Genomic DNA, 25842 nt, shown 5'->3' on the forward strand with positions numbered 1-25842 from the left:
ACTGTCACATCTAACATTATCAGAGGTCTGCTCTGTAATGTCTTTCCTTGTCTCTCCCCCCTGTGTCACGGTGTGGGTACATCTCACTGGCGTCAGGAAACGTATCAGAATACCCTTATTTTATTGGCTAAACTGCATCACGTGACGTGATTTACAACGCATTGGTCGGTGTTTTTCCTGCACCGCTGAACAAGTGCCGTAAATGCTGGAAAGGAGCGTGAATAACTCCGCTGCATAAAGCAAAGGCCCGCGACCCACTGAAAACGGGTCCGCCACGAACCACCAGTTGAGAATCACTGGTCTGAAGCGGTGAACAGCTGTTTGTGTGGCGTGTCTTCCGTCTCTTCCTGTTTCCTTCACCTACATTCCCCTGGGTCCTAAACCCCTCCCTGTACAGCTTCTTATCACCCTCTTTGCACCAATGTACATTTATAACAAATACCACACATATTACGGTAATCAGCGTTGCATATGCGTCAAACTCTATCGGTGCATCTCCGGTTCTTTAATGTAACGTAAGTGGAGCGACGAGCCTCTCCCAGCAGACTGTTGTGCTAGCAAGCAGGCTCGCTCGCGAGCTGTACCCAGCATGCAGTTCGGCGGTGAAATTTTATAAATGTACAATTATTAGTGTTACAAATTGTTTATGTGTCACAGACTGTTGTGTGCTGTTGTGTTTTTCTCTGTTAAAGAGCGTTAGTTGTGGGTTGTTAATTGTTGTGTTATAAAGTTATGACCATGACTAGGGATCCCTCTCAATACATATAAGAGAACTAGCGCTGACCGCTGTGTAATAGCAGCACAGAATACATTTAGCTGCCTGTTGAAAGCAGACAGCAGTTGTTTCGGATATGCACCAGTATAATGGTGTGTGAAGAATTCATATCATACGGGAAAAAAACCCGGTATACTGCCCAGCCCTAGTCTTTATTATAGTATGGACAATTTTGTACCAATATTTGACGGGCCGGATTAAAACGCCCAACGAGTCGTATCCGGCCCGCGGGCCGTAGTTTGCCCATGCCTGCTATAGGGTGTGCTCGTTTGTACATCAACATTTATGCTAATGCTTCTCTAAACCAAGATTTTTACGACGGTGTATTCTAACTGATATTTTCTAAGTACCTCAGGCTGTGTAGGTCCAAGTCGTCTGTGTCAAAGTCCAACAGTGGCTGTTGGACATCAGTGGGGCCCTGGGACTGAAGCACTGAGGATGAGGAGGAGATGACTGTGGTCTGGCCTGAAGGGTGAAGGGTCTTAAACTGGAACTGGGGGCCCATCCACAGTCGCCGATGAGGCCCTGTATGGGTCACAATTTCCACCTGAGAATACAATGGTAAAGGTTAGTAAGAAAAGGAGAGAAATATGTATTGTGATCATGAAATCACGCAAGAATCACAGGATCACATACTGTATCACAAAAAAAGGCTTCAAGTAATGCGTTAGTGACCGGACCAGTGAGCGTCCTGTGACTGGCAGCTTCAGTTATATCTGAACTGGAGAGCATTTCTCCATTGAAAGCAGAGCAAAGAATGACACTGAAGGCTTTTCTCCATGGAAAAGATGTCTTTGCTCTTCTCCGGACCGGCTTCATCAAGATTTTTATTGACAGGTGGTTCATCCAATCACCAGGTACTTTTGGAATGTGCCAGTCATTTTCCGAACTGTTTCCAATGACGGCTCTGTCCAGTGTGTAAACAAGCCATCTGGTGCGTTAAGTTATCAAACTGGAGGACTGCCCGTCGAAACGACAAACAGACATACATTTCCACCCAAAACACATCTGCATCTCTCTTAAACATACTTTCCTCTACTAATCCATTGGCAGTTAGTCAAGGATATAGTCCTGGAAGTAATCCTGAGGAGTCACCCTGAGTGGATTTGACATGGTGGTTTGGTGTCAATCTATCCACCAATACTCACCCTATACAGTACTCACATGAACTCTGTTACATGACATCCAACTAAAAGCTCGCTGTACTCTTGCACCACTAAAAAGTCTGAGGATGTTGTCAGAAGTCGTCAGGGTCTTGTGTTTGCTGGGAGTGCTGGCGGCATGATGGGAAGCCTTCCCAGAGGGCTAATAAAAGTGTGACACTAGCAAAAGCATGGCAGCGAGGCTGAGGTGAGGCCTACTGGGAGAATAAGACGGCGCTGGCATGGCAGGCAGTCCAGGGGCCCCTGAGCTGAGTGGCACTCATGCTGGCTGAAAGTAGGATAAGAGAGGGATACGCAGTGGGTGACTCAAACTTCGGACTATTACTGCCTGCTCCATTCTCTATCTCCTCTTTGCCTTGAATGTACTGACTAACCATCTCCTGCCTTACACTCCCACTTTTCACTGCTCTCCCACGCTAACTCTGACTTTTCATCTCCCTGCAGCACTTAACACGCCACTTGGTGTCTCACTGTTCACATTTCATTATCTTTACTTTGTACGTGTTAGTCTCTCACCTCTGCCCAGAACTCAGCTCAGTCTCGCTCCATCTCTGGCTGCCAGGTGCCAACATCTCAGACAAGAGTGAGAGCTTACACTCTCTTAATTCTTCTGGGTCTATACACATGTATGCATATACAGGCTTAGATGTAGGAAGTCTGTCACAGCTGTGCAAATTAGGCCACAGAAGGAAGTAGGATGATTGTAACTTTTTGTGTGTGTGTGTGTGTGTGTCTGCTTTGCCAGTTAACACCATCAATGTCACGCCCAGCCGCATAACTGGACAACTGCCAGTGGGTTCTCTTTGCAGTAGGATGGAAGTCCCAGATGTTACAGTCCAGTGTCAACCATAAACCCCCTCCCCTGTAATCTCAACGAACAGAGCCGATGACATGTTGCCTCATATTTACCATTACTGCCTTTGCCAGGTGCATGCATTGGTTTTAGCTGAGTGGTCCAATGACTGGAAAGGTCTCTGCATGCTTCAAATTAATTAGGTTGTACGAAGGGTCGTCCGACTATGTTTAAAAAAAAAAGAAGTCTATTCCTGTTTTGGAAGCGATACTCAAAGGTGGGGTGAAAAAACAGCACACAAAAAATGAATGTCAAACTCTTGGCTATGTAATATTTGGTGATTTCAGAAGTTGTTAAACAATCTGAAAAGCACGTAGGCATTATGTTGTTAGGCTGTGGCAGTATGTATTAGGGCTGTAATACTTATAGTAAGCAGTACACTGTGGTTAATGCAGTCCAAGAATGGGCATGTTTTCAAACAGGTCTTAACATCCTGATATTCTTGTTATAACAAATCATAACTTGCTGCACTGGACGGACACAAGTTCTAGCCAGTGTTACAAGTGTTACAAGAGTGGTGCAACTGATTCCATTGTCTCACAATATTCCTACAACCTGTAGCCAACTGGCACCATAGGTCACAACAACGATGCATCAGTACATTTTTGGGAGTCCTTCACTGTGTGCAATATTATCATTTTCATCGACTTGTGTTATGGCTTGATGGTTGATATTTTAAAACTGATATGCAGCAGCACAAGCCATCAATTAGTTTAATACTTTACACGTTAACAATGAAGGGACAAATGCTGCTGTGTCGTCGTCATGCCTATAGCGTCCTAGAACGCATGTATTAGGACAGAACCTTGACCAAGTTTACCATCCATCAACTGCTCTGAGCTACGTCACATCCTTTCCAGTACATCAAAATTGACAGATGTTAAACCTGAGGTGGTCTGGAGGTGTAAGGACAAGAGGTTCCGTTGTCCACTGACAGCCAGCTGAAGAGCAACTAACAATGACAGGCAGTAAATGGCACAATGTCACAGCAAGCTGAAGCAGTGACATGGAAGAAAACCTCACATTTCATTAGGGGATAGCCAATCAATCCTAAATCCCAACTCAACGCCAAAATGCCTGCTGATAATCTAATGAAGGCCACTGATATTATTTAATGAAATCCACAAGGCAGTACTCAGACTCTAATTCAACATAGCCGATATGTATTCAGCATTTCACAATCCTCCAAGCTCTAGTGCTTGATATGTCCTAATCTTTCCAAAACATTTGGAGGATTGGGAAACTACCCTGTCTACCTGGTCTATAAACCTTTGTTTTATTTTGCTTTGGTACTTTCATCCTAAAGCCATTGATAGTCTGAGATGTTTCTCAAGAACTGGTACCACACCATCTTAGGTACACGCTAAGCCAGGTATAAAGAGCTGTACTGTTACATCTCCAACCACTGAGGAACACATCACTACCACTGCTCTGACAGGAAGTTGCCAAAAATCTAGGTTAGTGCAATGGATAGTTTTGCTCCTGGCAAGCTATCATGGCTGATATGGACGAGGGCCTCTGCAAGCTAAGTGGGGTGCATTTTAACCAATCAATTATGCATGCAGTGGAATTATTGATGGTGAAAATGTAGTGGGTTACCTGCCGACACCAGAGATGAGTGCATTGAGGGTTAACCAAGCTGAAAAGACCAGGGTGTGCGTTCTGGGTCTTCTTAACATGGCCTGAACAAATACTGTGAACATTTCAGCACAATGTAGGATGCTTTTTGTGATTAGGAAGAAGCCACAAAGTGCGTAGTCTTCTTAAACTTAAACTGAGCCTTCCACTTAGCACTCATTGTATTCATATTAGTTTGTTTCTGCACTGTACTTTTGCTCTGGTTTATGCTCTTAGATGCTTGTTTAAAAAAGGAGATGCACTTATGACTTCTGGTGGCTAGTAGTTCTCTTGAATACCTCTGTTGAATACACTTATTGTAAGACGCTTTGGATAAAAGTGTCTGCTAAATGACTGTAATGTAATGTAAACTGAGCGAGAAGAGTAAATGTGTATGAGTCCAAATAATTAAGTTCCAAATACTTGTGTAAATATAAATAGAGAAGCGAATGTAAAGGTAGAATACATTGAAGACAGAATCCTTGCAGTGACAGATCGGGTATTTGAAGTTTATATCATCAGGCCTACTTTTCACTTGGTAACAATGCAAATTTGTCTTCCCAAAATGTAAAAGTTTTCAAAATCCAGATAATGCCTTACACCTGCAATCAATGCAGTTTGGCAAATTGGGGGCAGTGGAACAGGCCAACTGTATAAAGTGGTTGGCTAGTGTGTTAGCAAACAGTAGCCTGACACAGGGTAACATAAGCATTCATTTGGACAAATGTAATTTGTGAAATAGTCTATAGCGAGCCTATAGCTGCTAAATGCTCCACTATGTTCACCAGCTCATCTCTTAATTTGTCTGCCTGCTGTTTAGTGTTGGGAAGATACTTCCCAGTGGGTTTATGAGAGCTTTTCCAGCTGACAGCTTCTGCTGCAGTTGGATAAAACTCTAATGAGAGAGGAGTTGGAGACAAAACACCGCAATAATGAAGAAGAGGCCGAAGAGGCTTAAAAAACCTATACAACTGAGGGTGATGATCCACAATCTGTGGGCTCATCGCTGCAAACTACAGATTTTTCTAATAGACTTTTCGATCTTCATTTATGTAAAATATTGATTAGAGCTGCTTTAATCTTAAATTAAACAGCAAACATTTCCCCTTGGATGGAAGCACGGTAAGTCCCTGCTAAAAAAACAGCTGTTTGCTTCAAAAGTCTTAACGTTAATGTTTTGAGTTACTTGGTCTATTTGGTCAGAATTGGGAATTCTCTTACTAACCAGCTGTCATAATTGAGATGGAAAAATGCCTGTATTTCATATGGATATACCTATCTGAGCAACAAGCCTATTAGAAGCGTGGCCTTAAGTTAACACCCAAAGTTCAAGAAGCTCTCCGATCACTGGCTGCTCACAGTCAGTGCCCATTATTCACACATACATGTGCTCAGCCCTCATTACACCGCTCTTTGACTATGTGTTGGGCCCTAATAAATAAACATTTACTGGGACAACACTTTGTGGAGGTACCAGCTGGGTGACTTTAACGACATAGGTAAATAAACACATCACCTTTTACAGAGGAGCAATAGAAAGCATCCTGAAAGGAAACATTACAAACAGGAATGACAGGTGCACGGCCCAGGACTGGAGGGCTCCACAGTGAGTGATTAAAACCACCCAGAACATCAGTGATACTCATCTACAGAGCATCATGGGATTGGTGAGGTGAGGTGCCTGCGCAGAGCCCAAAGGGTATTAAAAGACTATACTCACCCCGGCGGCAGCCTGTTCACCCTGCTGCAGTCTGGCAAGAGATACAGAGGTATCCACTGCTGTACCACCAGACGACAGAGCAGCTTCTTTCCTCAGGGTGTGAGACACCTTAACTCATCCTCTACTCCATCATAAAAAAATGTATATATTTTTGGTTTTTCTTGTGTAGCATAAAGGGACTACAACTTTCATTTTGTTGTGCAACCCTGTGTTGTAGAATAAGCCTTGATATAAAAAAAAGCACACTCACGGTCAAACTTTTAATATTGTTTTATGGAATCAGAATTATTCTTTTTGCCAAAACAACAAAGTAAGCCATGAGACCACAGCAACCGAACTCTGGGTGTGATCTCAAGGATAGTCAGGTAAGGTCACTCATTTGTCTGCTTGACACAGACTAACTCAACGTAACTGTAATGTTGGTTAAGAGGTCTGACCTGAGAGAGCCACTCCTCATCCTCCTGCCCACTGTGGTCTGATGCCAGGCTGTCTGACGACTCGTGGCGGGTGATCGGGCCTGGACTTCCTGGGGGCATCGCTAAGGAAACACAAACACACGCAATTATATGATGGCATGACAATAATGACATTTGATATTTTGAAGCTTGCAATATTGTGTCCCAATGTTCAATATCTATTTGATTATCTAGTTTTCAAAATCTCTAAAGTGAAAGTATTTAATGTTTAATTTCTACATAATGATTATCTTTCAAAGTGTAAAGCCATCACAGAGGAATATCAGTCAATTGAAGCAGTCTGGGGCAGCAAAGTAGGGAATTACATATTGCCATTAACTATTTACATACATTAGCCTGTGAAAGAAAATCATTACTGACAACTAGTTCACTAAAGTGTGTTACGGACTTTGACAGCTGATACCGATATATGTCGGCTGAAGTCAGTCCCAGCAGTTATTTTGTGCTCAAATATCAGCTCTTACATGTGATGACTGCCCATGGCATTGTTAATGCCCATGGCATTGTTAATGCCCATGGCATTGTTAATGCCATGGGCAGATATAACAGTCCATCTAAAACAGAAATCCCATGTTTTTCTTTCTCTCATATAATATAGGTGCGTGACAGTGTGTGTGAAAAATAGAGTGTACAGTGGAGTGTGTGAGAGAGAAACTGTGTGGCATGTGTGTGTGCTATAAAGAGAGAGAGAGAGAGAGGGTGACAGAGACAGAGAGACCCAGAGACAGATGGGGCTCTTGCAGGCTTGAATAAGCAGGCGTGGAGAATGAGGCCTAATGTGTAGAATCAGTCCTTTCTCTGTCTCTGGGATGGGGTTTGTTTAACACAGGAATGGCTAATAAACTTGTCAAGTCCACATCTGGAGCACAGGAGGTGCTCCTGTCTCTGTCCACACACACACACACACACACACAGTCTCACACAAGTGGCAGGTGTTCATACACCCCTGATGAAGGTAGTTTGGTGTTTGATACTTTGTCTTACCAACAGCCACCCCCACCTCACCCCGACACACACTTTCCCCTTATAAAGTATGAGGTCTGCACAGTTCTTACAGCTGCTTCTGAAGTAGTGATCGCTGTGTGTATAATTGAAGTTGAACAAATAAAGAACAGGTTTGACAGGACTGGGTAGGCAGAGTGAGCAGCCACCAGAGAAAAAAGCACCACCTACAGAAACCAAGAGAGATAGATGCACTACACACAGTGTCAATACAAAATAAAAAAACACAACTTAACTTGTAGACAATCTTGTAAAAGAAAAGTGTGACTTGTCAAATCAATTTCCACAGTAAAGACATCAGAGAGTGACATGGGACACACAGGAGGACAGGGGGAGGAGTTATCAAATCATTTATTTAACGGGAAGACTTTATCAATAACAATATCTCACAGCCTGCTCCTTGACTGGACATTGAAATATAATGTCCATCTCAGTATCCTGGTTAATTATATAGGGCCTAAAAACAAACTTCTCTAATCCAACCATCACATACCTTTTTGCATTAAAAATGACGAAGAATTAGTTGTATTATCAGTGGATCTGTTGATTAATTGTTAAATCTAAAAGTGACATGAGAAAAAACCAAGCATAATTTCTTGTTTTACAACTGTTTGTGTTGTCTGACCAACAGTCCAAAACCCCAAAATATTCAATTGGCACTGATATAAAGCTAAATCCTCACATTATAGAAGCTGGAACCTGTCGACTTTGGACTTCTTTTCTTCATTACTTACATGATTACTCAATTCCAAAATTGCTGATTGATTTTCTGTCAAATGACTCAAGTTTAAATACGACAAACGACTAAAATAGAATGCGCAATATGTCTGTGAACAAAGTTGTGACAATGTGGCCAAAACAATCTCCTACTGTCAAGCCATACCGTAGAAGTAAATAGTTGTATCAAATGTGTCGTAAGACATTGTTTAGACTTCTTAAAGCGTTAGTGTCATGTGTCTATCTCTGACAGTTCTGTCTCCACTACAATAAAACAAATGAAAGGGGCAAATGGAAATCAGTTTGTGGTCCTCACAGCACAGAAAAACAAATGTCAGTAAAAGCTCAACAGCAAATTCTCACAGGGACTATTTCTTTGGAAAGATGGATGTGCTTGTTTTTCGTATTTCTTTTTGTAATTTTGAAGAGCAGAGAGAGGGACACAGAAGCGTCCTCGTGTCGTTTTAAAATGGAAGAGAGAAGAACAAAGCCTGTGTTGTGTTACTTATTAAACTAAATCACAACTCCCCCAGTTCTTACCCCTGCCCTTACTCCCACTACCTCCCCTTCTCTCTCCTTCCTTCTCTCTCTCTCTCTCTCTCTCTCTCTCTCTCTGACCCTTGGGGCCAATAACTGTTCCCTAATTAATTATTGATGTTCTGAAGCAGTTGGTGGACTGGCTGGATCAGGTTTCCAGTGGGGAGGGGGGCTTTCAATGGCCAGAGTCACAGCCAGGCTCCGGTGTGGGGAGCTAGTGGTCATCCCCACAGGTCAAGCAAAGACACAACCTTTCTTGTGTGTGTGTGTGTGTGTGTGTGTGTGTGTGTGTGTGTGTGTGCGTGTGTGCATGTCAGGAGCCAGACTGACCCCAGCAGTTACAGTCATATCTACCCATCTTAGTGTCCGGATAGCCAGACACTTGGCCTTCTGCTTTTATAATGCTCATTACTGGCTCTTCAGAGACAGAACGTCAATGCAATTTCACAGACAACATTTTGTAAGTGCAAACTTATTGCACTGCACTCAAGAAAGGAGTCTGAATGCACCGTAGAAATGGCCGTGTTTTGATGGGTTTAAAGAAATACCACAGAATAAGCAAAGCATGAAGGCATTACTTAGAAATGATCAAAGAGTAATGGGGAAGGTAGTGCATCAATTCAATACGCCACAGAATATTTGACCAATAAAAATGCCTTAGCGGCTCCAGTTATATATTGTTGTTCAATTTCCAAAGGAACTCAGCTTTAGCATGGCATGATGGTTAAATTATACGCTATACCAGAAACGCATGCTTGTATATGTTACTCAATGCCGACAATGACCCTGTGTCATGTTGCTACATGTGCTGACTCTCAGCCTTCTGCGGACCAAACACACTGTACCATTGCTAACCCATGGAGAAGTGCATAAGTCCTGGCCTTACTAGTACCTGCTGATGCAAAATGTGTTTGCTGCAAAAGGAAGACGAAGAAAATGGAAACATGGGATCAGCATTGAGGAAATAAGCTATTCATACAAAAAGCCATTAATGTTAATGTCAAAATAAGTCGTTGACATTGGGTTATGATAATATGACGATATGTAGTGAGAAAATATATACATTACTTTACCGTCAGAGCTTTTTCCATCCATTCATATCCTGCTATCTCTGCCTCTAATACCTCTGGGCTCCTTGTTTGCAGCCTTTTGAATCAATAGGCAAGGTTGCTGTATGGTCATATTTCTATATACATTTTGCATTAATGTGATGAAGCACATGCATGTCTTTGGCATTTAATCTGCTTGATAAGCCAAAAAACAGAGAGTCTCGTCTGCTTATTTTATCCATCAACATCTATTGATTTTCCTGAAAACGTTCTACATTATGATATATCTATGGGGGTTGAGGGATGAGCGAAGTCTACTTCTGTGTTATATGATGTTTTGCCTGTGACTGCATTTTCTGAATGTGTCTCTATTACAAATCATAAAAAAGAAAGAAATGACTATGTAATTATAAGCTAAAGGCAGAAAAATAAAATGAAAATGATCAATCGGCCATGACTCACATGCTATTTGCTTATGATTGTTGACATCAAAGGTAAGCTTAAACTGTAATTCATGAAACATGATTTCCAGATAACTCACAATAATAACTTTCTTGTTAACGAGTTGGATGATTCAATTGTTTTTGGTGTGTTTCTTCATTAACAACCCTGATGATTATGAGCTTGCATACCCACATAAGCAGAAAAAGTCCCTCCATTGCAGAGGAACTGATTTGTGTGTGTCACAGTCTCTATTGACTGTGGAGAGGGTGGTGTTTTGCTGTGCTGAAGGCTGGTAGCCAGTGGCCTGTTAGCCAAAGCAGTGAAGCAGGGAGTCAGAACAAGAACAAAGGCTGCCTAGGTATTGATGTAGCCCGACCTCATGGGGCCGTGGGCCAGGGGCCGGACAGGCCGATCTCCAGGGCTAGATAAGGTGCTAACAATCTGATAGATCTAGAGAGCTGGCTGCACGGTGGACAGAGGACAGCCGGCTTGTCTGGGCCGGCCGCTCTGTTCACCTTTATCTCTTTCATTGGTTTTTCTTAAAGATTCATTTTGTTGGTCTTTTATTTTTCCTCTCTCTACTTTGACCTGCCACACTTAGCTGCCAGACATTTCACTTGCTCGGCTCCCTCTCGACTGCTCCACCTGTCTCTCTTCTCACTTTCCTCTCTTCTTGCTTTCCTCTTCTGAGTAGTACTCTGGCAGATAGGTGCTGGCACACTGACAGACTAGGATAGCTTAGTCATTATATATCATTCAAGGCGTATTTGACTGACAGTTCCTTCATTCAGCCAGCGCTACACTTACCCCATCCTTTCTCTGCCTCTCTTTGATTACTGACCCAGTCATGGCGCCATGGTTTCTCTTTACCAAACGCCTGATGCTCCAAGGCCTTCACTCTGGCCCCTCTCTCGGAGCAATTAGATCTATTGACGAGGCTACTGTGGCTGGCCTGTCATGGGCCTCAAAGTCCCAAGAGAGTGGCCGAGCCAGCCAGTCAGTCAGTCTCCACAATTAGCACATTATATGACAGGTAGGGAGGGGAGGGCCGCGGCCAAAAAGCATAGCCTCTGCTGCTGCCGTCATTGCCAGGCTCAAAGGAGCCAGCCAGATATCCAGGTGGTAAATTATTCACCGGATTGTTTGCTTCAGAGCAACTCTGCGGCCAGGGGAAAGAGGTGTTGGAAAACATACTGCGGGCAGCTAGGTAAATATCACCCCGAAAAAAACCTCACTCCGAATAAAAAGTCTGAATGTAGCTAATGAGGGTGTGAAAACCTCACATTCATCAAAGTATAGACGCTGTTATGCTAGGGATTAGAGTAGTCCTTCTGTTATTACCCAGCTCTAACACCTCTGGCCAAAAAGAAAAAAAAGACCCATTCACACACTTGCCGATGAGACAAATGAGTACTTTTGGAGACACAGACAGGAATCCTGTGATTCCACCTCAGCTATAGATAGAGGATTCCCAAAACACTAACAACTTGGATCCAGACTGCTTTTATGAAGGCAGATCACACTACAGCATCTCCTCTATTTGCGAGTATACTGTATAGTGTGTGTCTCTTTCTTCCTTATCTCTCCAGGGCAGTGCTGCATGTTGCTGTCCTCTGCGAGGCTGAGTGCTGCCAGTAGCTGCTACAGATGGACAGGTGGAGATAGTGACCATGAAGTGGCGCCACTGCTGCCTTTTATCATCCCGTCCTGGAGGCTCCGGTCTGGCCTGACCCCGGCCCTTCCTCTCCCCTTCCTATTCCTTTCCCTGCATACTGCATTTTTAATCAGCCTGGGACATCCAATATAGAGCCACGAGACCAGAAACCATGGCCTGCCAATCAAGCGCTGCCACCTCTCCGCCTTGTGTCACATTTTTAGAGACAAAATCTGTTAGTTAGCCAATTAGCTACGGGGGATATTTATCTAGATTCCTTACCCTCATTCTTTGACTCTTTCGGTACTTCTGTTTCTGAAAGATTACTTATTTTTGCCTTCATTTGATAGTGATAGTCAGGAAAGTGGAGAGAGAGGGGGCGACATGCAGCCAACTAGGTGAGCTAATGGAGCGCCCCAGTGCTTCTGTTTCTTGTCTCATAGCAAAAACCTTCTCGTCTCATTTCCTCTCTCGCTACTTGTTCTCTCTTGTGATTGTTGTACTGGCAATGTAAATCAGACCTAGATGGCACAATTTGTTCTGCATGTAAGAACCGTGTGTCTTTTCAGTTTCATCCGTAGCGGCAAGTTGCAGACGCTCTGCGAGAGGCAACTGGACAAGGGGCGTATGGCTGCGCTGTAATTCATCCTGAGGTCAAATCGACTCTTTCTCCTGGATCACTTCTCTGTTGTGCTGCCAAGCCCTGGAGGAAAGAGAGGGCTGGCAAGGGGACTCATGCTGAGAAAGAGGATGTGGAGAGTTTGTGCTCGAGTGAAAAGCGCAGAAGTGGAAGGTTGCACTCCAAAAGCAACTCGGCCGGTGTTGGTGGTGTCTAGGACGTTGACCCGGAGGGAAAATGGCAGGAGCACACGTAGTGGGTAGAGGGCTGAACAATTATGTTTATAGCGTCATGACCTCGCATTGGTTCACACTTGGTTGGTTTGGGGAATAAAGAGACGCGGCAGTGTTATCTGGATATTGTTAATTGGATGTAAATGTTAATGCAATGAATCTCTCTCATTATGCAGCCAGTTCCACTGCCCATGCTGGCAGAGAGAATGGAGGAATAAGCTGAGGCGCATGCCCGTCACTCCAACGTGTCCTCATCGCGCTGACACTAGGAGAGACCATTAGCACTAATTTGGGAAAATATCCTACCAGTTAGACCTGGAGCACTGCAGAAGTCAACGGAGACGAGTAGAGAGATTAGGGTAAACGCAGCTACCACTTGCCCTGGAGCAGCCACATGAGCTAATTACAGATTTTGTGTGTTTATAATTATGGAGTGAGCTCAAAACGCCAGCCTGTTCCAGGGGGTGGATTGATTCCGTGTGTGGCCATCCGTGTGCACTCTGCGCTTTTGCGAATTGGCCTTTCAGAGGGCAACCTAAAGTGCTCACTGCTCTGTACTTGTTATTGAATTAGAGAGAGTTTAGGGTGTCAGCTAATTGGTCTGAGTGCGACATCTTAAAGCGTTGTGCTAGCATGCCCTGAAGCCGGCATGTAGTGTGGCCGGCAAATGAAGGATTCTAGGTGAAGCCCCAAACAGAAGAACAGGAATGACTTCTGACAGGGCTCAGAAGATATGAAATGGTAGAAATAGTGGAAGTATCTTTTACCCAAGTTTTTGAGAAAGGACATGTTATGGCTGCTGACTGGAGAAGTCTCTTCTCAGCATGTGGCACCAATAAGAGGCTGAGGACTGGCTTTCAACACAGTCAACATGGAAAATCAGCAGGGAATAGGGGTCACCCCCTTGACTAATGGTGCATACAGTAAAGAACATGGCTGCGTTAGCCTGTGCAACCAAAACATACACACAACTATATGTTAGAGATATTTTGATGGGTACGTGTTATAAACCACATAGTACATGCAGTGTAGAAACGGTATTGATGCCATTGGTGTATTTGCCCCTTTTGAAGCAAATCAATTTTTTTGCAAATAATATTACTGATAATAATACTACTAGCTGATTTGACATTGGTGTATTAGGATTAAAGAAAAAACTCTTTAGCGTAACATTTTGGCATTACCAGTCAATGAGCGCAGAATAGAGCACAAAAGAAAAAGCCGAGGAAAATCAAAAACTGGAAGAATATTTTGCTGAAATGGTTGATTTATCTAAAATGTAAACGTTTCTTTCTACACTGTCCTTACTTTGTTAAATATTCAAGGCCTCTTAAAGCAACTAGATGTGGGATTTTCTTTTTTGATGATAGCATCTTTCAAATCATTTTGATCACATTTTTGCTTGAAGATACATTTGACAACCTCGGTGAAAACTGAGGTAGACTGTATGCTTTCATTCTGACTTTCAGTGACCCAAATTCTGATTGGTGGGGTTGCGAGTAGCAGTATACTAGCTTGACATCGCCAGACCTCTCAATTTGTTTGTAGTCTCAAGGCGAGTTATCAATGCACGTATAGGCCAAGATGCCTCTGGACACAATTGCTTAGACCAACTAGACCAGTGGTTCTTAACCTGGGTTCGATCGAACCCCAGGGGTTCGATGAGTCACTCTCAGGGGTTCGGCAGACACACACTGCGGTCAAGTGAGCCGCCGCTTTAAAAATTAATGACCGTCTATTCTAAGGTGCGTTCACACCGAGCGCCCCGTTCGGTGTGAACGCAGCATAACGATACGGTGGCTTGGATAGCCCTACGGTGGCTTGGGTAGCCCAAAAAGCACGGAGAAAGCTAAAACTTATGCTGCGTTCACACCGAACGGGGCGCTCGTGTGAACGCACCTTAAGGAATAGACGGTCATTCATTTTTAAAGCGGCGGCTCACTTGATCGGTGGGGTTCGGCAGACACACACTGCGAGGTAGTTTACATGTAAAGTCAATGCACAGACGCGAATGGTTGCGAATGACGCGAATTTCCACCGGGCTGCGCGAATGACGATGGAAGCGGCCGTCATTCAGACGCAGTTGTGCGACTACGGAAAATATTATGAACCCAGACACGGGGGCGTTTGATTGTCCGACGTTTGAGGGACTTCCACAACAAGTATAAAGCAGAACTAGTGGTTAGTTCAATGGTGGATGGCGGAAACGGTACTGTTTTTAGGGAGATGTAACAAACTCACACCGTTTGTTACAACGTATCTTTGTGAGCAATCCTTTTCGAGGATGGTGGACATGAAAACTAAGAAAAGGAACAGACTTTGCTGCGAAAATAATATGAGAGTGGCAGTTGCCAAGGTGAAGCCGCGCATTTCTGAACTTGTATCTGAAAGGCAACAGCAAAAGTCACATTAATTTGCAGTAAATATTCATTGAGTTATGTTTTTGTGTGAAATTCATGTTTTGTTGGTTTTGTTCTTTGCACACAGTGATTTTGTGTGCAACTGATGCATGGTTCATTTTGTGCACTAATACAATATATACCTATGTTTTGAAGAAATCATATTTTATTTTTCGAATTACGAAGGGTTCGGTGAATGCACTGATGAAGCTCGCAGGGTTCAGTACCTCCAATAAGGTTAAGAACCACTGAACTAGAGCAAAGAAACATGTAACCTAGCACGGATCAACAGAAAATGATCTGGCATGGAGTATTTGTGATTTGGTCTGGCGATGTCAGGCAACTTGATATCGGTTAAAACATAACTCAGCTGATTTTAAATATCAGTATTGCATCATCATTGTCTCAAACACCCCCCACATTGGATAAACGCTTGTGATTGGTCCGTCATATCTTAGGCTGCTGGAAATTTGTCCAAAAGGGGGACCAGACACAACTGCCAAATAAAACATGAAGTCACAGATTTGTCTGGTTCCCAGGCAGTGTATACTGCTGTCTGCCATGCTGCTGTCATTTTTATTATTACCACAAATTGTTAAGCTCAACACACAGTGGGTTTGAATTTGTAAAACTGCCCTGAGCCTGTATATTGTTGTCATACGGTATGGAAACTAATCAAAATCAATTCTGAACTGATCATAATGTTTCCTTCTTTATCAAAATGCCAATGAGCTGACAACTCAAACACATCCATTTGAGCTGCCTAAAGCAAATCTGTATTGATTTGTATTGGCCTCTATTTCTTCCACTGACTTGTTATGTATTTATACATTAACATATACATCCCTGAATGTTACTTTGCATTCTATTTGAACACAACTTGATAACGTAAATGGGCTTGTTTGTGTAAACCAATGAACACATGAAGAATGATTTGTTTGACGCTTACCAGCCAGAAGATACTGATAGTACTGCACCAGGTCTGAGGCCAACACCAAGGGGTGGTTGGAGTTGAAGGGTGGCTGCAGCTCATTCCATTGTGGAGTCCTGCTCCAAAAGACAAATCAACTATGAGACCGACTGCATAAGAGGCACTTTTTCAAGGATCGAGTGGTCGACAAAGTGTTACCTGGCTAGAGTCCAGCAGGCCCTTGGACAGGTGCTGAGCTCCAAAGGTGTGTCATCACTAATCTTTTGAGCAGTGCTAATTGGCCGTGGCTCCAGGACATGCTCCACCAAGTTACCATAGCAACTGATGATGTACAGCGAGTCGACAACAGACTGCCTGCCCTGATCTGTGAATGGGACGTAAAACAAGACAATAAGGAAAAATACTGCTGCAGCCGCTACTTAAAATCATTATTGAAACATGCATTACTAATAATGAGGGAGAAAATGCAGACAGTTTAAACGTTTTTCAAGATGTTGTATCCATACGGAATTTGGTATTGACTTTTGGGAAGACGTGTTTGGACTTGGGCCTCATGGAAGAACCACTCGTACAACAGGCTCCTTCTTAAGTGGCTTGTATAAGTCATTTAGGAGAACATGGCCTTTGCAGGTCAATTTATTCAGTTGCTGATGCTGTTAAAATGTTCAGACGTTCCTTCCTATGAATCTCTGATAGCAGGACTTCAAAAGAGGACATGTGGGGCAGGATGCGTAGCCTAATATGGTGTTATTGGGGCCTTAATTATTGTAATTTACAATTCTCAATTTTCAATGCTCATTTTCGCACAGGTGATATTGCTAATGTTTAACACTTCATTTAGTCAGTTATCTCAAGTTAGGCGTCTTTGCTGAATTTGAAATGGTACACTCATTCTGGCCCAACGTACAAAAGATAAAAGAAATGAATAGGAATTTGAAAATGTTGTTGCATGAGGTCAATTGACTCTAGAAAAATACAAAAAGTATCCAAGGCCATGGTCTAACCTTTCTCTCTCTTCATGTTAGGGTTGGTGATGAACCAGGAGCGAGGCGAGGCAAAGATGGCGGCCACACAGAACTCTCCTCCACTGGACTTGCTAGGGGAGATCTGAGGCGGCGGCTTAGCTTTGCTTCAGGAGGGAAAAGAGAACAACGTTGACACAAGTTAAAAACTGTACTGCAGAGTGTTTTCTCAAAGGTGCTCTGTGTGGTGTTTGAACTTTAATATATCAAACCCAAATGACTTGTGATTGAGCGGGTTAAATCCTGTAACCAAATGAGAAAGACGTATAGCAAATTACCGTTTTGTCAGAATTAAGACTAGTGGCACAAAATGTGAACTACATGAAATATGTAGCACCTTTGAGACCAAAATCTGTAAGTGGTTGTTCCATGAGTGATAACCAGAATCTGATTTAGAAGAAGTGATGATTTTCAACAGTATAACACAAGAAATGTAAATGGTAATTACACAGCGACATCTCTAACGATAAACATAAACTTTATAGAAGTGCTTTGCATGCAAAGGCCAAACATGGGAAATTGAAAAAAAATAAATAAATACAACATTCACCTTAGTAGCAGAAAATGAGAAAATTAATTTAGCTCTGACACAAATATGAAATATTCAGAATTATTTCCCCCCTTTCTAGGTAACTTCCTCTCTGAAAAGGACCGTATTGAGACAGGGTGTCCAAGTAGAAGAAGACAATAGGCCTTTTCACTCGGGGCGTGGCCATTCGGGCTGCCATCCCGTTCGGAGAAAGCCAATTGCTTGGTTTGGCAAGTCCAAATTGCACCAACGTCAACACTGCACTTGGTCGCCAGTAATACGTCCACCAACTGTAAAGTAAACTACAGTGTTGGTGCAGTGGGAATGCCTCTGCAGAAGGTCCCATAAAAGCTGTTACCCAGTGTGGCAGAAAAGTTGGTCCTGGCTAAACTTACGGGGCAGCATGTTGCAATATGATGAAGAGATCAGATGTATTTATTTGCCAGCAACAATATGTACAAGAGCACTATCCAGGTGGACTGTAGCATGTAGCTTGTAGCTTTGTGCTACATTGTTGTTGGCGATGAGATGTAAGAGACACTGTAACATTGTTTCTGTAATGTTCCGGTGTTGTACTGTACAGGCTTGAAATGACTACCCCCAGTGGTTTCTTTGTGTTAAATAAACCTTCAGACTGAGCTTCCTGGTTTGTATTTGATCGCTTACCTGCTACGTTGTAACACCCAACTGATGTGGCTTGGTACTGTTTCGTAACTGTGCTATTGTTAACGTGCACTTAAACTGGAACTGTACTCTAACATGTAACTGAGTGTGTTTAAAGACAACAAACTGACCGTTTGCAACCAAAAAGAAACACAACATTTGGCTTCCATTGTTACAATGTGCACAGGCTGGTCAGCCAAACTAGTCACAATATTCCCTCAGCTTTGTTCACTGCCGGTTCATCATCACTGGTGAACAATGTCATGTGATCGGTAATAGTGCATATTTTCAGTTTTCTTAACTTCTTAAAATGCCCCTACCAGTTGGTGGATAGGGGTGAATGATTGGTGTTGCACGATAGTATTAGGGTGAGGGTTATTATTTTATTTTTTTAAGGTTAATATACAGTAGGTATAACTCCATTTTTACTTTACTGTTTTGAGAAACTTGTAAGTTGTGTATACTCCAATAACATTCCTGCTCCTCCATATGGTAGGGACCAATAAACATTTAAGTCCTACTAGATACACACGATCTAAATGATATTTGAAATAATGACATGCTATATTTATCACTTAATGGGACATACACCTCACAACAGCAGTGTCCAAGCTGCCTCCCCTGGCGTCATTGCGTTGTGCTGGCCACAGGAGAGAATTTACTGGGAGTCATGGGATTATTCAGCATGTCAGGACTGTTTGAGAGGAAACGGACACAGAAAGGGGTTTCAGCTGCAATAGTGCTCCCCATATGGTAATGATCAGAGAACAGTAGCCAGGTCTGGTATTATTGTCCGGCCTTATAACCAACCTGGACAGTAAAACATGGTCATAGTAGATCAGGCATTAGGTGGGCTAAGGGCTTGAAGACTCACGGTGGTGTCACACACTCCCAGAGGGATGCTTAATCTTGACCTTTGTAACCACACTGGTGTGGAAGAAACACACTCACCGCTGTCTACACTCACTAAAAGAGAAAAAAAGTGATGCAGAGCTGCACTTTTTCCGTTTTGTTCAGGGTTTTCCGAGACATTATACGGCTTTGGCGCAGCACCTAAGCATTTTTGCGCCGTGTCTAAGCCGTATAAACAAAAAAGATTACGCAGAAAGCATCTGGAAGAGCCGACACGCGGGATGAGACGGGGAATGAGAACTAACGTGATATGATTTGTTTCCTGTACAATATACCATCAAAACATAATGTCCGGCACAACTAGCCAGCCAAAGGTTGGCTTAAAGTGATCACTGTAAGCACTGGTACAATGGTGTACAGTGAATCTCACTGAATGGGAAATGAATTAGTTAACTAGATCGAATGCCCTTCAAGTAGAAAGCATACATAATATTGACGATAAGAAGAAATCATCTACTAGTTTTTTAAAAAGTAAATGAATCAGAACAAGAAGTTGTTTGAATACGATGCCTTTATTATAAATGTTAATTTGCTAAACACAGTGAACCCATAAAATGCGAGTCTTTTGGCGGTAGCCCGTCTACCGTTCACACTGCTGTCATCGTCATCAATGTACTGGCAGCGGAAAGAAAATCAATTACACAAGAATAGTAGTAAGCAACATATTCCTTGTGTTATGTTGTGAACACACCTGATGCACCTCACCAGCCCTTACTGTTGAATCAGTGCATGAGCATCAGCTGGTTCAGGTGTGCTAGAGAATCTAAAGAACTAGAAAATGGGCAGGAAGGGGTGCCTGGAGGTCTGGATGTGGGAACTCAGGGTCTAGGCTAGAGGCTATTATTAGTAGTATGATCAAGTCATGCTCCTTTTGAACAACTATTAGTGAACTGTTAGTCACAGTTTTGTTTGTTTTTTTCAAACAAAATATTTTCTGAATCTACTTTTTGGATTTGGAGAATATGGAAAAGTTCACAGCTTTCAAATTGATGTAAAATTATTCAAAAATTCATTGAATTGAAAAACATTCACGTCTTTGGGGGGTAATGAGTGTTAGTACTGCTCTATAGCTGAGAAAGCTGAGGGTAAAACTAAATAAAACAATGTTCCAACATGTAGGAAAGACTGTAGTTCAACAGTATTGCTTTTAGGGGTAGATGTTGTGTCCAATAGTCCAACTAACTTAGCTTCTGCTGGTAAAACTCTCTTTCTGTTGCCCCCCTTCAGACTGTCAGCACCTCATAAATGACTCCCTGGATGCAAGGAGATGTTGATGTTTTAGTTTGGCCAACACCATGTGAAAGAGGGATCAGAAAATAGGAAGCGGAGAAGGTAGTCATAAGAAAGGTCTCTATACAAGTTTCGTAGCTTGTATTTATTAGTGCTGGGTCAAGGGGAGAAGGCTGAATAGCCAAATATCCACAGTAAGCCCAGTCTGTGAGAGGAAGATGGGGGGGAGATAAAGTCACATTCAGGATATTGCTTTGGCTAACTCCAGAGTGCCCTTGCCTTCTCTTCCCCGGGCCTATTCGTTTGTCAGTGCATTCAGAAGACAAAGCATTTAACAAACAGGTCCAGCTAACTATCTGCTAGCTATGAGGGAGTTTACATCACTGAACGTCCCCTCTTTTCTACCTTTCAACCTCAACAATCCTGGACAATTAAAAGGAAAATACAATGGGAAAGAAATGAACAAAGACATAAAACGTTATAGATATGTATACACTTCCAAGAATTGTAATCCATTAAAGTGAAAATTCTCTGGAAGAAAGGTAAATGGTTTGGGAATACACAAGGGATGTGTGACACCATATGACTTTTGTTCTCTGCTCAAGAGAAGAAACAGTATTCCAGACTTTGGCTGTGTGGTCCTGCAAAGTTAAAGTTCTTCTTTGGTGAGGTGTTTAATTGCCAAAAAACACTGGTGTTCCATCTCTCCCATTGGTGGAAAATATGTTAAACCCTCAAAGGGCCTTTGGTTCACTGGTTTCAATAACCCAGGAAACACAAATCCTATTTCAGAGCAGGCTGGTGTTGGTTTTCGAGGGTGAGAGCTTGAGGCTGACAAATATACCGCAGAGCGACTAACACTGTGTACTGGAAGATATTCTAACCTCCTCATAGTCATGTTGACTTTGGACGTAAATGGAAGTTGAATAATAAATCAAGTGAAAACATTGTTTAAATCTGAAATAGTATTCTAGAGGGAATAATGACAAATCAGCATAAATGGTTTGAGTGCCACAGAACAGATTATTATTTGGAGCCATTAGAGTAGCCTGACCTCACACACCACGACGTATATATACTATAACAAAGTACATACACGTATATAATCACACACGCACCAATACGTGTAAGTCTGTGATAGCAAGCTATAGTAGGCTACTGGCTCCCCCCCTGGGTCTCATGGCTGGTGAGTTGGATTTGGGCGTCTTTGAAGAGGCCTCAGCCAGTGTCGAGCCTGCCAACAGGACCCAAGATCACAGCTCGGTTCCCGTCTCCTCTGGATTCAGTGACCACTTAAGTTTATTCATCTGTGTTTTAAATCATCCTTTTCCTCTTGATCTCACTTGAAGGGGCTTAAAAGTGTTGAGGTTTCTGCCCGTACCAAAGAGAGGCACAGCGCCGGCAGGAAGGGGCCTAATGCTGCTCTCCATATGTAGGGCAGCAAACAGCTTTTGGAATGGACCAATGGTGGGGGGGGGGTGAGTCGGCGACTGGCACCAAGTTCCGAAAAAAGTAACCCAATAGGAATAAATTGTGAAACATAAATAAATATACTAAAAGGGGATTTTGTGGGAGGGGGTAACTAAACAAACGGAAAATCTTTTTTTTTCTCTGTCCACAACATTTTGTTTTGTACGATTGCCCTTTAGGAGGGAGAAGAATCCATTTTCTTTGCAACTTTAATCCACTGAAGACTACTCATGTCATTTCCACTTTTAATTTAACAAATGAGGACTCTTGACTGAGCTAATAGCTTTTCCTCAAGGGCATAATTCAATCTGCGACATCAACCATCAAAGTCCCCTCGCATTACTATGCCCGGGGCTAACACGAGGCGCCTCCGAGGGGGGATGGAAGTCCCGGTGGCAGCTTCCATTTGTTCTCAGGGCCCTTGCAGTCAACAAATATGATAGAGCTCCCTTGAGCTGACTATCCGGTGCTAAAAGAGCTGCTCGGCTGCCGTTGTACTGATTCTGGGCAATATGGTGAACTCAAATCAGAAAAGGAGCCGGTATTAAGACTGCAACCAGGAAGGGAGAGAGAGACAGAGAGAGGAAGAGAGAGAGAGGGCAGTCATGTGGAGGACACATCCTTCAACGTCACATTTATTATTTTACAACAGCTCTTGGAAAAGAGGCAGCCTTGGGGCTGTGTCGAACACACAGCACTAATGACAACCACCGGAGACTCAGTGAACATTGGAGAGTGGCCATCACCGTGGAAACCAGGACTATTTTCTTTTACCTGTTGCTATTCCCGATACTCTACGTGTGCCGTACTAGACATGTACGTTTATTAAAGTCAGACTGTGCAAATAATATTAAATACATTTGTGAAAGTCCATATATTTGGTCAGAAGGTTGGAGTCTCACACCACAAAATCAGTTGTTTCAAATAGTGGAAACTTGAGAAGGCATTATTCAGTCCACGGTGCCCTGGAAAAGGAAAAGAAAGAGGGCTGAACTCGGGGTAAGCAGATATTGGTGAATGGACTGTCATTGCTCATGTCCCAAGACATACACTGTTAGAGAAAGAATATAGGTCTAACAAGCTGAAGTTTTAGCAGAAGGCGGTTATTGCGAGGGTCAAGATTCCGACGCTAATGATGTGTACCTTTGAAAGATATACGCTCTGAAATCACTAAGGGCCTGGATTAAGCGGGAGGTGGATGAAGACAGAAAGAAAAAAAAGCTTCAATTAAAAAGTATGAGTGACTGCCCACAACAAAAGACGAAACCCAAGACTCGGGGAAGGCAGCACATGCTATTCATTTTCTAAAGTGAATGGAGTAGACAGGGAGGAGGTGGAGAGCAGGGAGCCGGGAAGGGAAAAGTTCACTTCACTGAGCCACTCAATCATCTCCCCATAAGTGACTCTATCATAATGGGGCTTCTTTTAAAAGCTTGTAAGCATCTGATTTCATGAGACAGCGTTGAAAAGAGACTTGGCCTCAGCCCCCTGCAAGACAAAGATCCTTGAATGGGAAGATGCTGTGCCCTCTAACGTTTCAATCTCAGTGAAGGGCATTAAAAGATGAAGTTGAACTCAAAATGTAAGGGTGAAAGTAGCCATTTCCTGATTATCAGCCTTAAAATATGATTAAGTCGTTCTCCTGGCCGGAAGAGGAGGGGAAGCCAGATCTTGGTCTCCCCTCAGAGGACCGGTCGCTGCCGGAAGCCCCGCTGAAGTCTGAGCTGAAGTCTGAGCTGAAGGGGTTTCTGGTGAACCTGCAGGAGTTTGTCTGATTTCGCTGGAATCCGACCCGGTGGCCCCGATGACAAGTATTAGGTATAACTATATAGAATAATACAAACTTCTCACTGATGGTCTTGTTTTACTGATGTAGCCACATAAAGGTATCATTATTCAATTGAGACTGTTTCATAACAGTTAAAGGTTCCTTGTGGTAATAACTTGTATTTAGCCATTTTTGAGTTCATGTGACTTCTCCATTCTTAGTCTTGCCTCCCAAGCTCTGATTGGCTCGGTCGTTTTTCGGCCATCAGTGAGCATCATACTTTTTGTAAATTGTTGAAGAAAGTTGGAGATGTGGGCAGGGACTCCGAGGTCTTGTAAAGGTAAGGCTTAGTTTAAATAAGAAGGTCATTTGTTGATATTCAGAACACAAGGGTTGTCATTAGAGCTAATCTGTGCTTTTCTGCTGAACACAGAAACCAGGTGGATGAGAGCCGACTGGGCCGTATAATACACACTCTGAGCGACCTCTTTCACAGTATACATAGTGATTTGACCCATCGTTACTATAACACCAAAATGATTAGTGAAGCTTTAAATGAAATGATTTAGTTAAATGAACAAAACAGAGAAGCTGATTTTTACATTTAACACAGTTAACAACATTACATTACAACATTAGGAACAATTAATGCATGCAAACACACATGAAACAGAGAAAGGTTTCTTTGCGTGGTAAAAAAATGTGAACGTGTTTTACACGAAGGCATTATTTTTGGAACTACATCCCAGAGGGTCTAAACAGAGAGAAAGAAAAAGACAGACAACAGAGAAACCACATGGCAACCAGACAAGAAGTGCTATGGCATGTCCCTCAAGTCCTACAATATGTCCCCTGCACTACCACCTCAAATACAGACCTAAAGCATCACTTTTTATGTAGGTGTTAAAATGTGAACCCATAAATTCTTTGTTCGCTTTAGCACCATAGTGACTTTAACACAACATGTTGAATCACCCTACTACAGAAGTTCTACATACACAGAAACAAAATTGTAGGGTTTGCAAAAAAAAAGGCATAAAAAGATGAGAAAATAACAAACGCCCCTCTTTGGGATTTGTCCGACTTGAGGAGTGACTGCACAGACTGCAGAATGTGTTGAAAATATAGCAGGAGACAAATGAGAGGTAAAGGAGGCGGTGTGCTGTGGCGGGGTATTCAGTTGCATGCTACCGAGGGAGACAAGAAGGGGAAGAGCAAAACTCACCATGGAGTTTTAATGGCAAAACATCCCGCCCCAAAGAGGTAGGGTCTTCATGAGAGGGGGGAGGGTGAAGGGGGTGGGGGTACAGAGATAGATGGAAAAACCATTATTAAACTAGCACACTTGAGCAAACACACTTTTCACATTACATACTTTTTGACGTGTCTGTTTAAGTGCACAACACATATGAGGCAGGAAACAGAATGTCCGTGCGCTAAGATGGATTTGAAAACCTGCGGGATGGCTTGATGATTCATCTGCTCAAGCTGCTCTGTAAAGTGTGATACCATATATTTGGCAGATGCAGCATGTCCACAGACTTTGTTTCTTTTTTTTCTTCGGACATCTGTCGTGCTTTTTATTTCTCCCTTAACTTTAACGGGATTGGGTACATGTGCAGAAACACGTAGGTCTGAATCCAACCGTGTAAATACGATACAGGAAAACGATGGGAAACAGTTCTGATTGTTGAGATTGAGAAAGTTTAAGTATGAGGAGTTTATCCAATTTCCATAACAACTGGGGACACCAATAAAACTAACAGCACTCAGGCATTGTTAGGACAAGAAGTTGTGTGTTTGCATGCAACTTCTTTTTTTAGTAAGAGTGTGTATTTATGGCCATGCATTGTCTTTTGAATGTGTGTGTGGGCCAATGTGTGTTCACTGTGATTATGTTAACAAGTACACAGTGTGTGTGTGTGTGTGTGTGTGCAGGAGTCATCTAGAGTGTCTTTTTCACGGTATATTTCTGTCCATCTGTCAGTCTGTGCGTGTTTCTAATGTTTACAAGACATTAGGAGTGGGAGTGTGTTCCTGTGTTTATTCTGCATGTCCA

The 25842-nt window shown here is 42.8% G+C and overlaps 1 protein-coding gene across 3 annotated transcripts in view; it reads right to left on the reverse strand.

Moving 5' to 3' along the window:
• The window catches only part of bcas3 (BCAS3 microtubule associated cell migration factor), a 351541-nt gene that overhangs the window by 224721 nt on the left and 100978 nt on the right, over nucleotides 1-25842 (reverse strand). For all 3 annotated transcript variants that reach the window (XM_076075476.1, XM_076075477.1, XM_076075478.1), the window contains exons 17-21: nucleotides 17194-17318; nucleotides 16388-16553; nucleotides 16208-16305; nucleotides 6566-6666; nucleotides 1126-1322 (exon numbers count right to left, since the gene is read on the reverse strand). In XM_076075476.1, the coding sequence (XP_075931591.1) occupies nucleotides 1126-1322; nucleotides 6566-6666; nucleotides 16208-16305; nucleotides 16388-16553; nucleotides 17194-17318 (687 nt within the window). The remainder of the gene's footprint in view (nucleotides 1-1125; nucleotides 1323-6565; nucleotides 6667-16207; nucleotides 16306-16387; nucleotides 16554-17193; nucleotides 17319-25842) is intronic.

The sequence above is a fragment of the Anarhichas minor genome, unplaced genomic scaffold (genome assembly GCF_050575085.1).
Source record: "Anarhichas minor isolate MPS153535 unplaced genomic scaffold, ASM5057508v1 ptg000052l, whole genome shotgun sequence".
Classification (NCBI taxonomy): domain Eukaryota; kingdom Metazoa; phylum Chordata; class Actinopteri; order Perciformes; family Anarhichadidae; genus Anarhichas; species Anarhichas minor.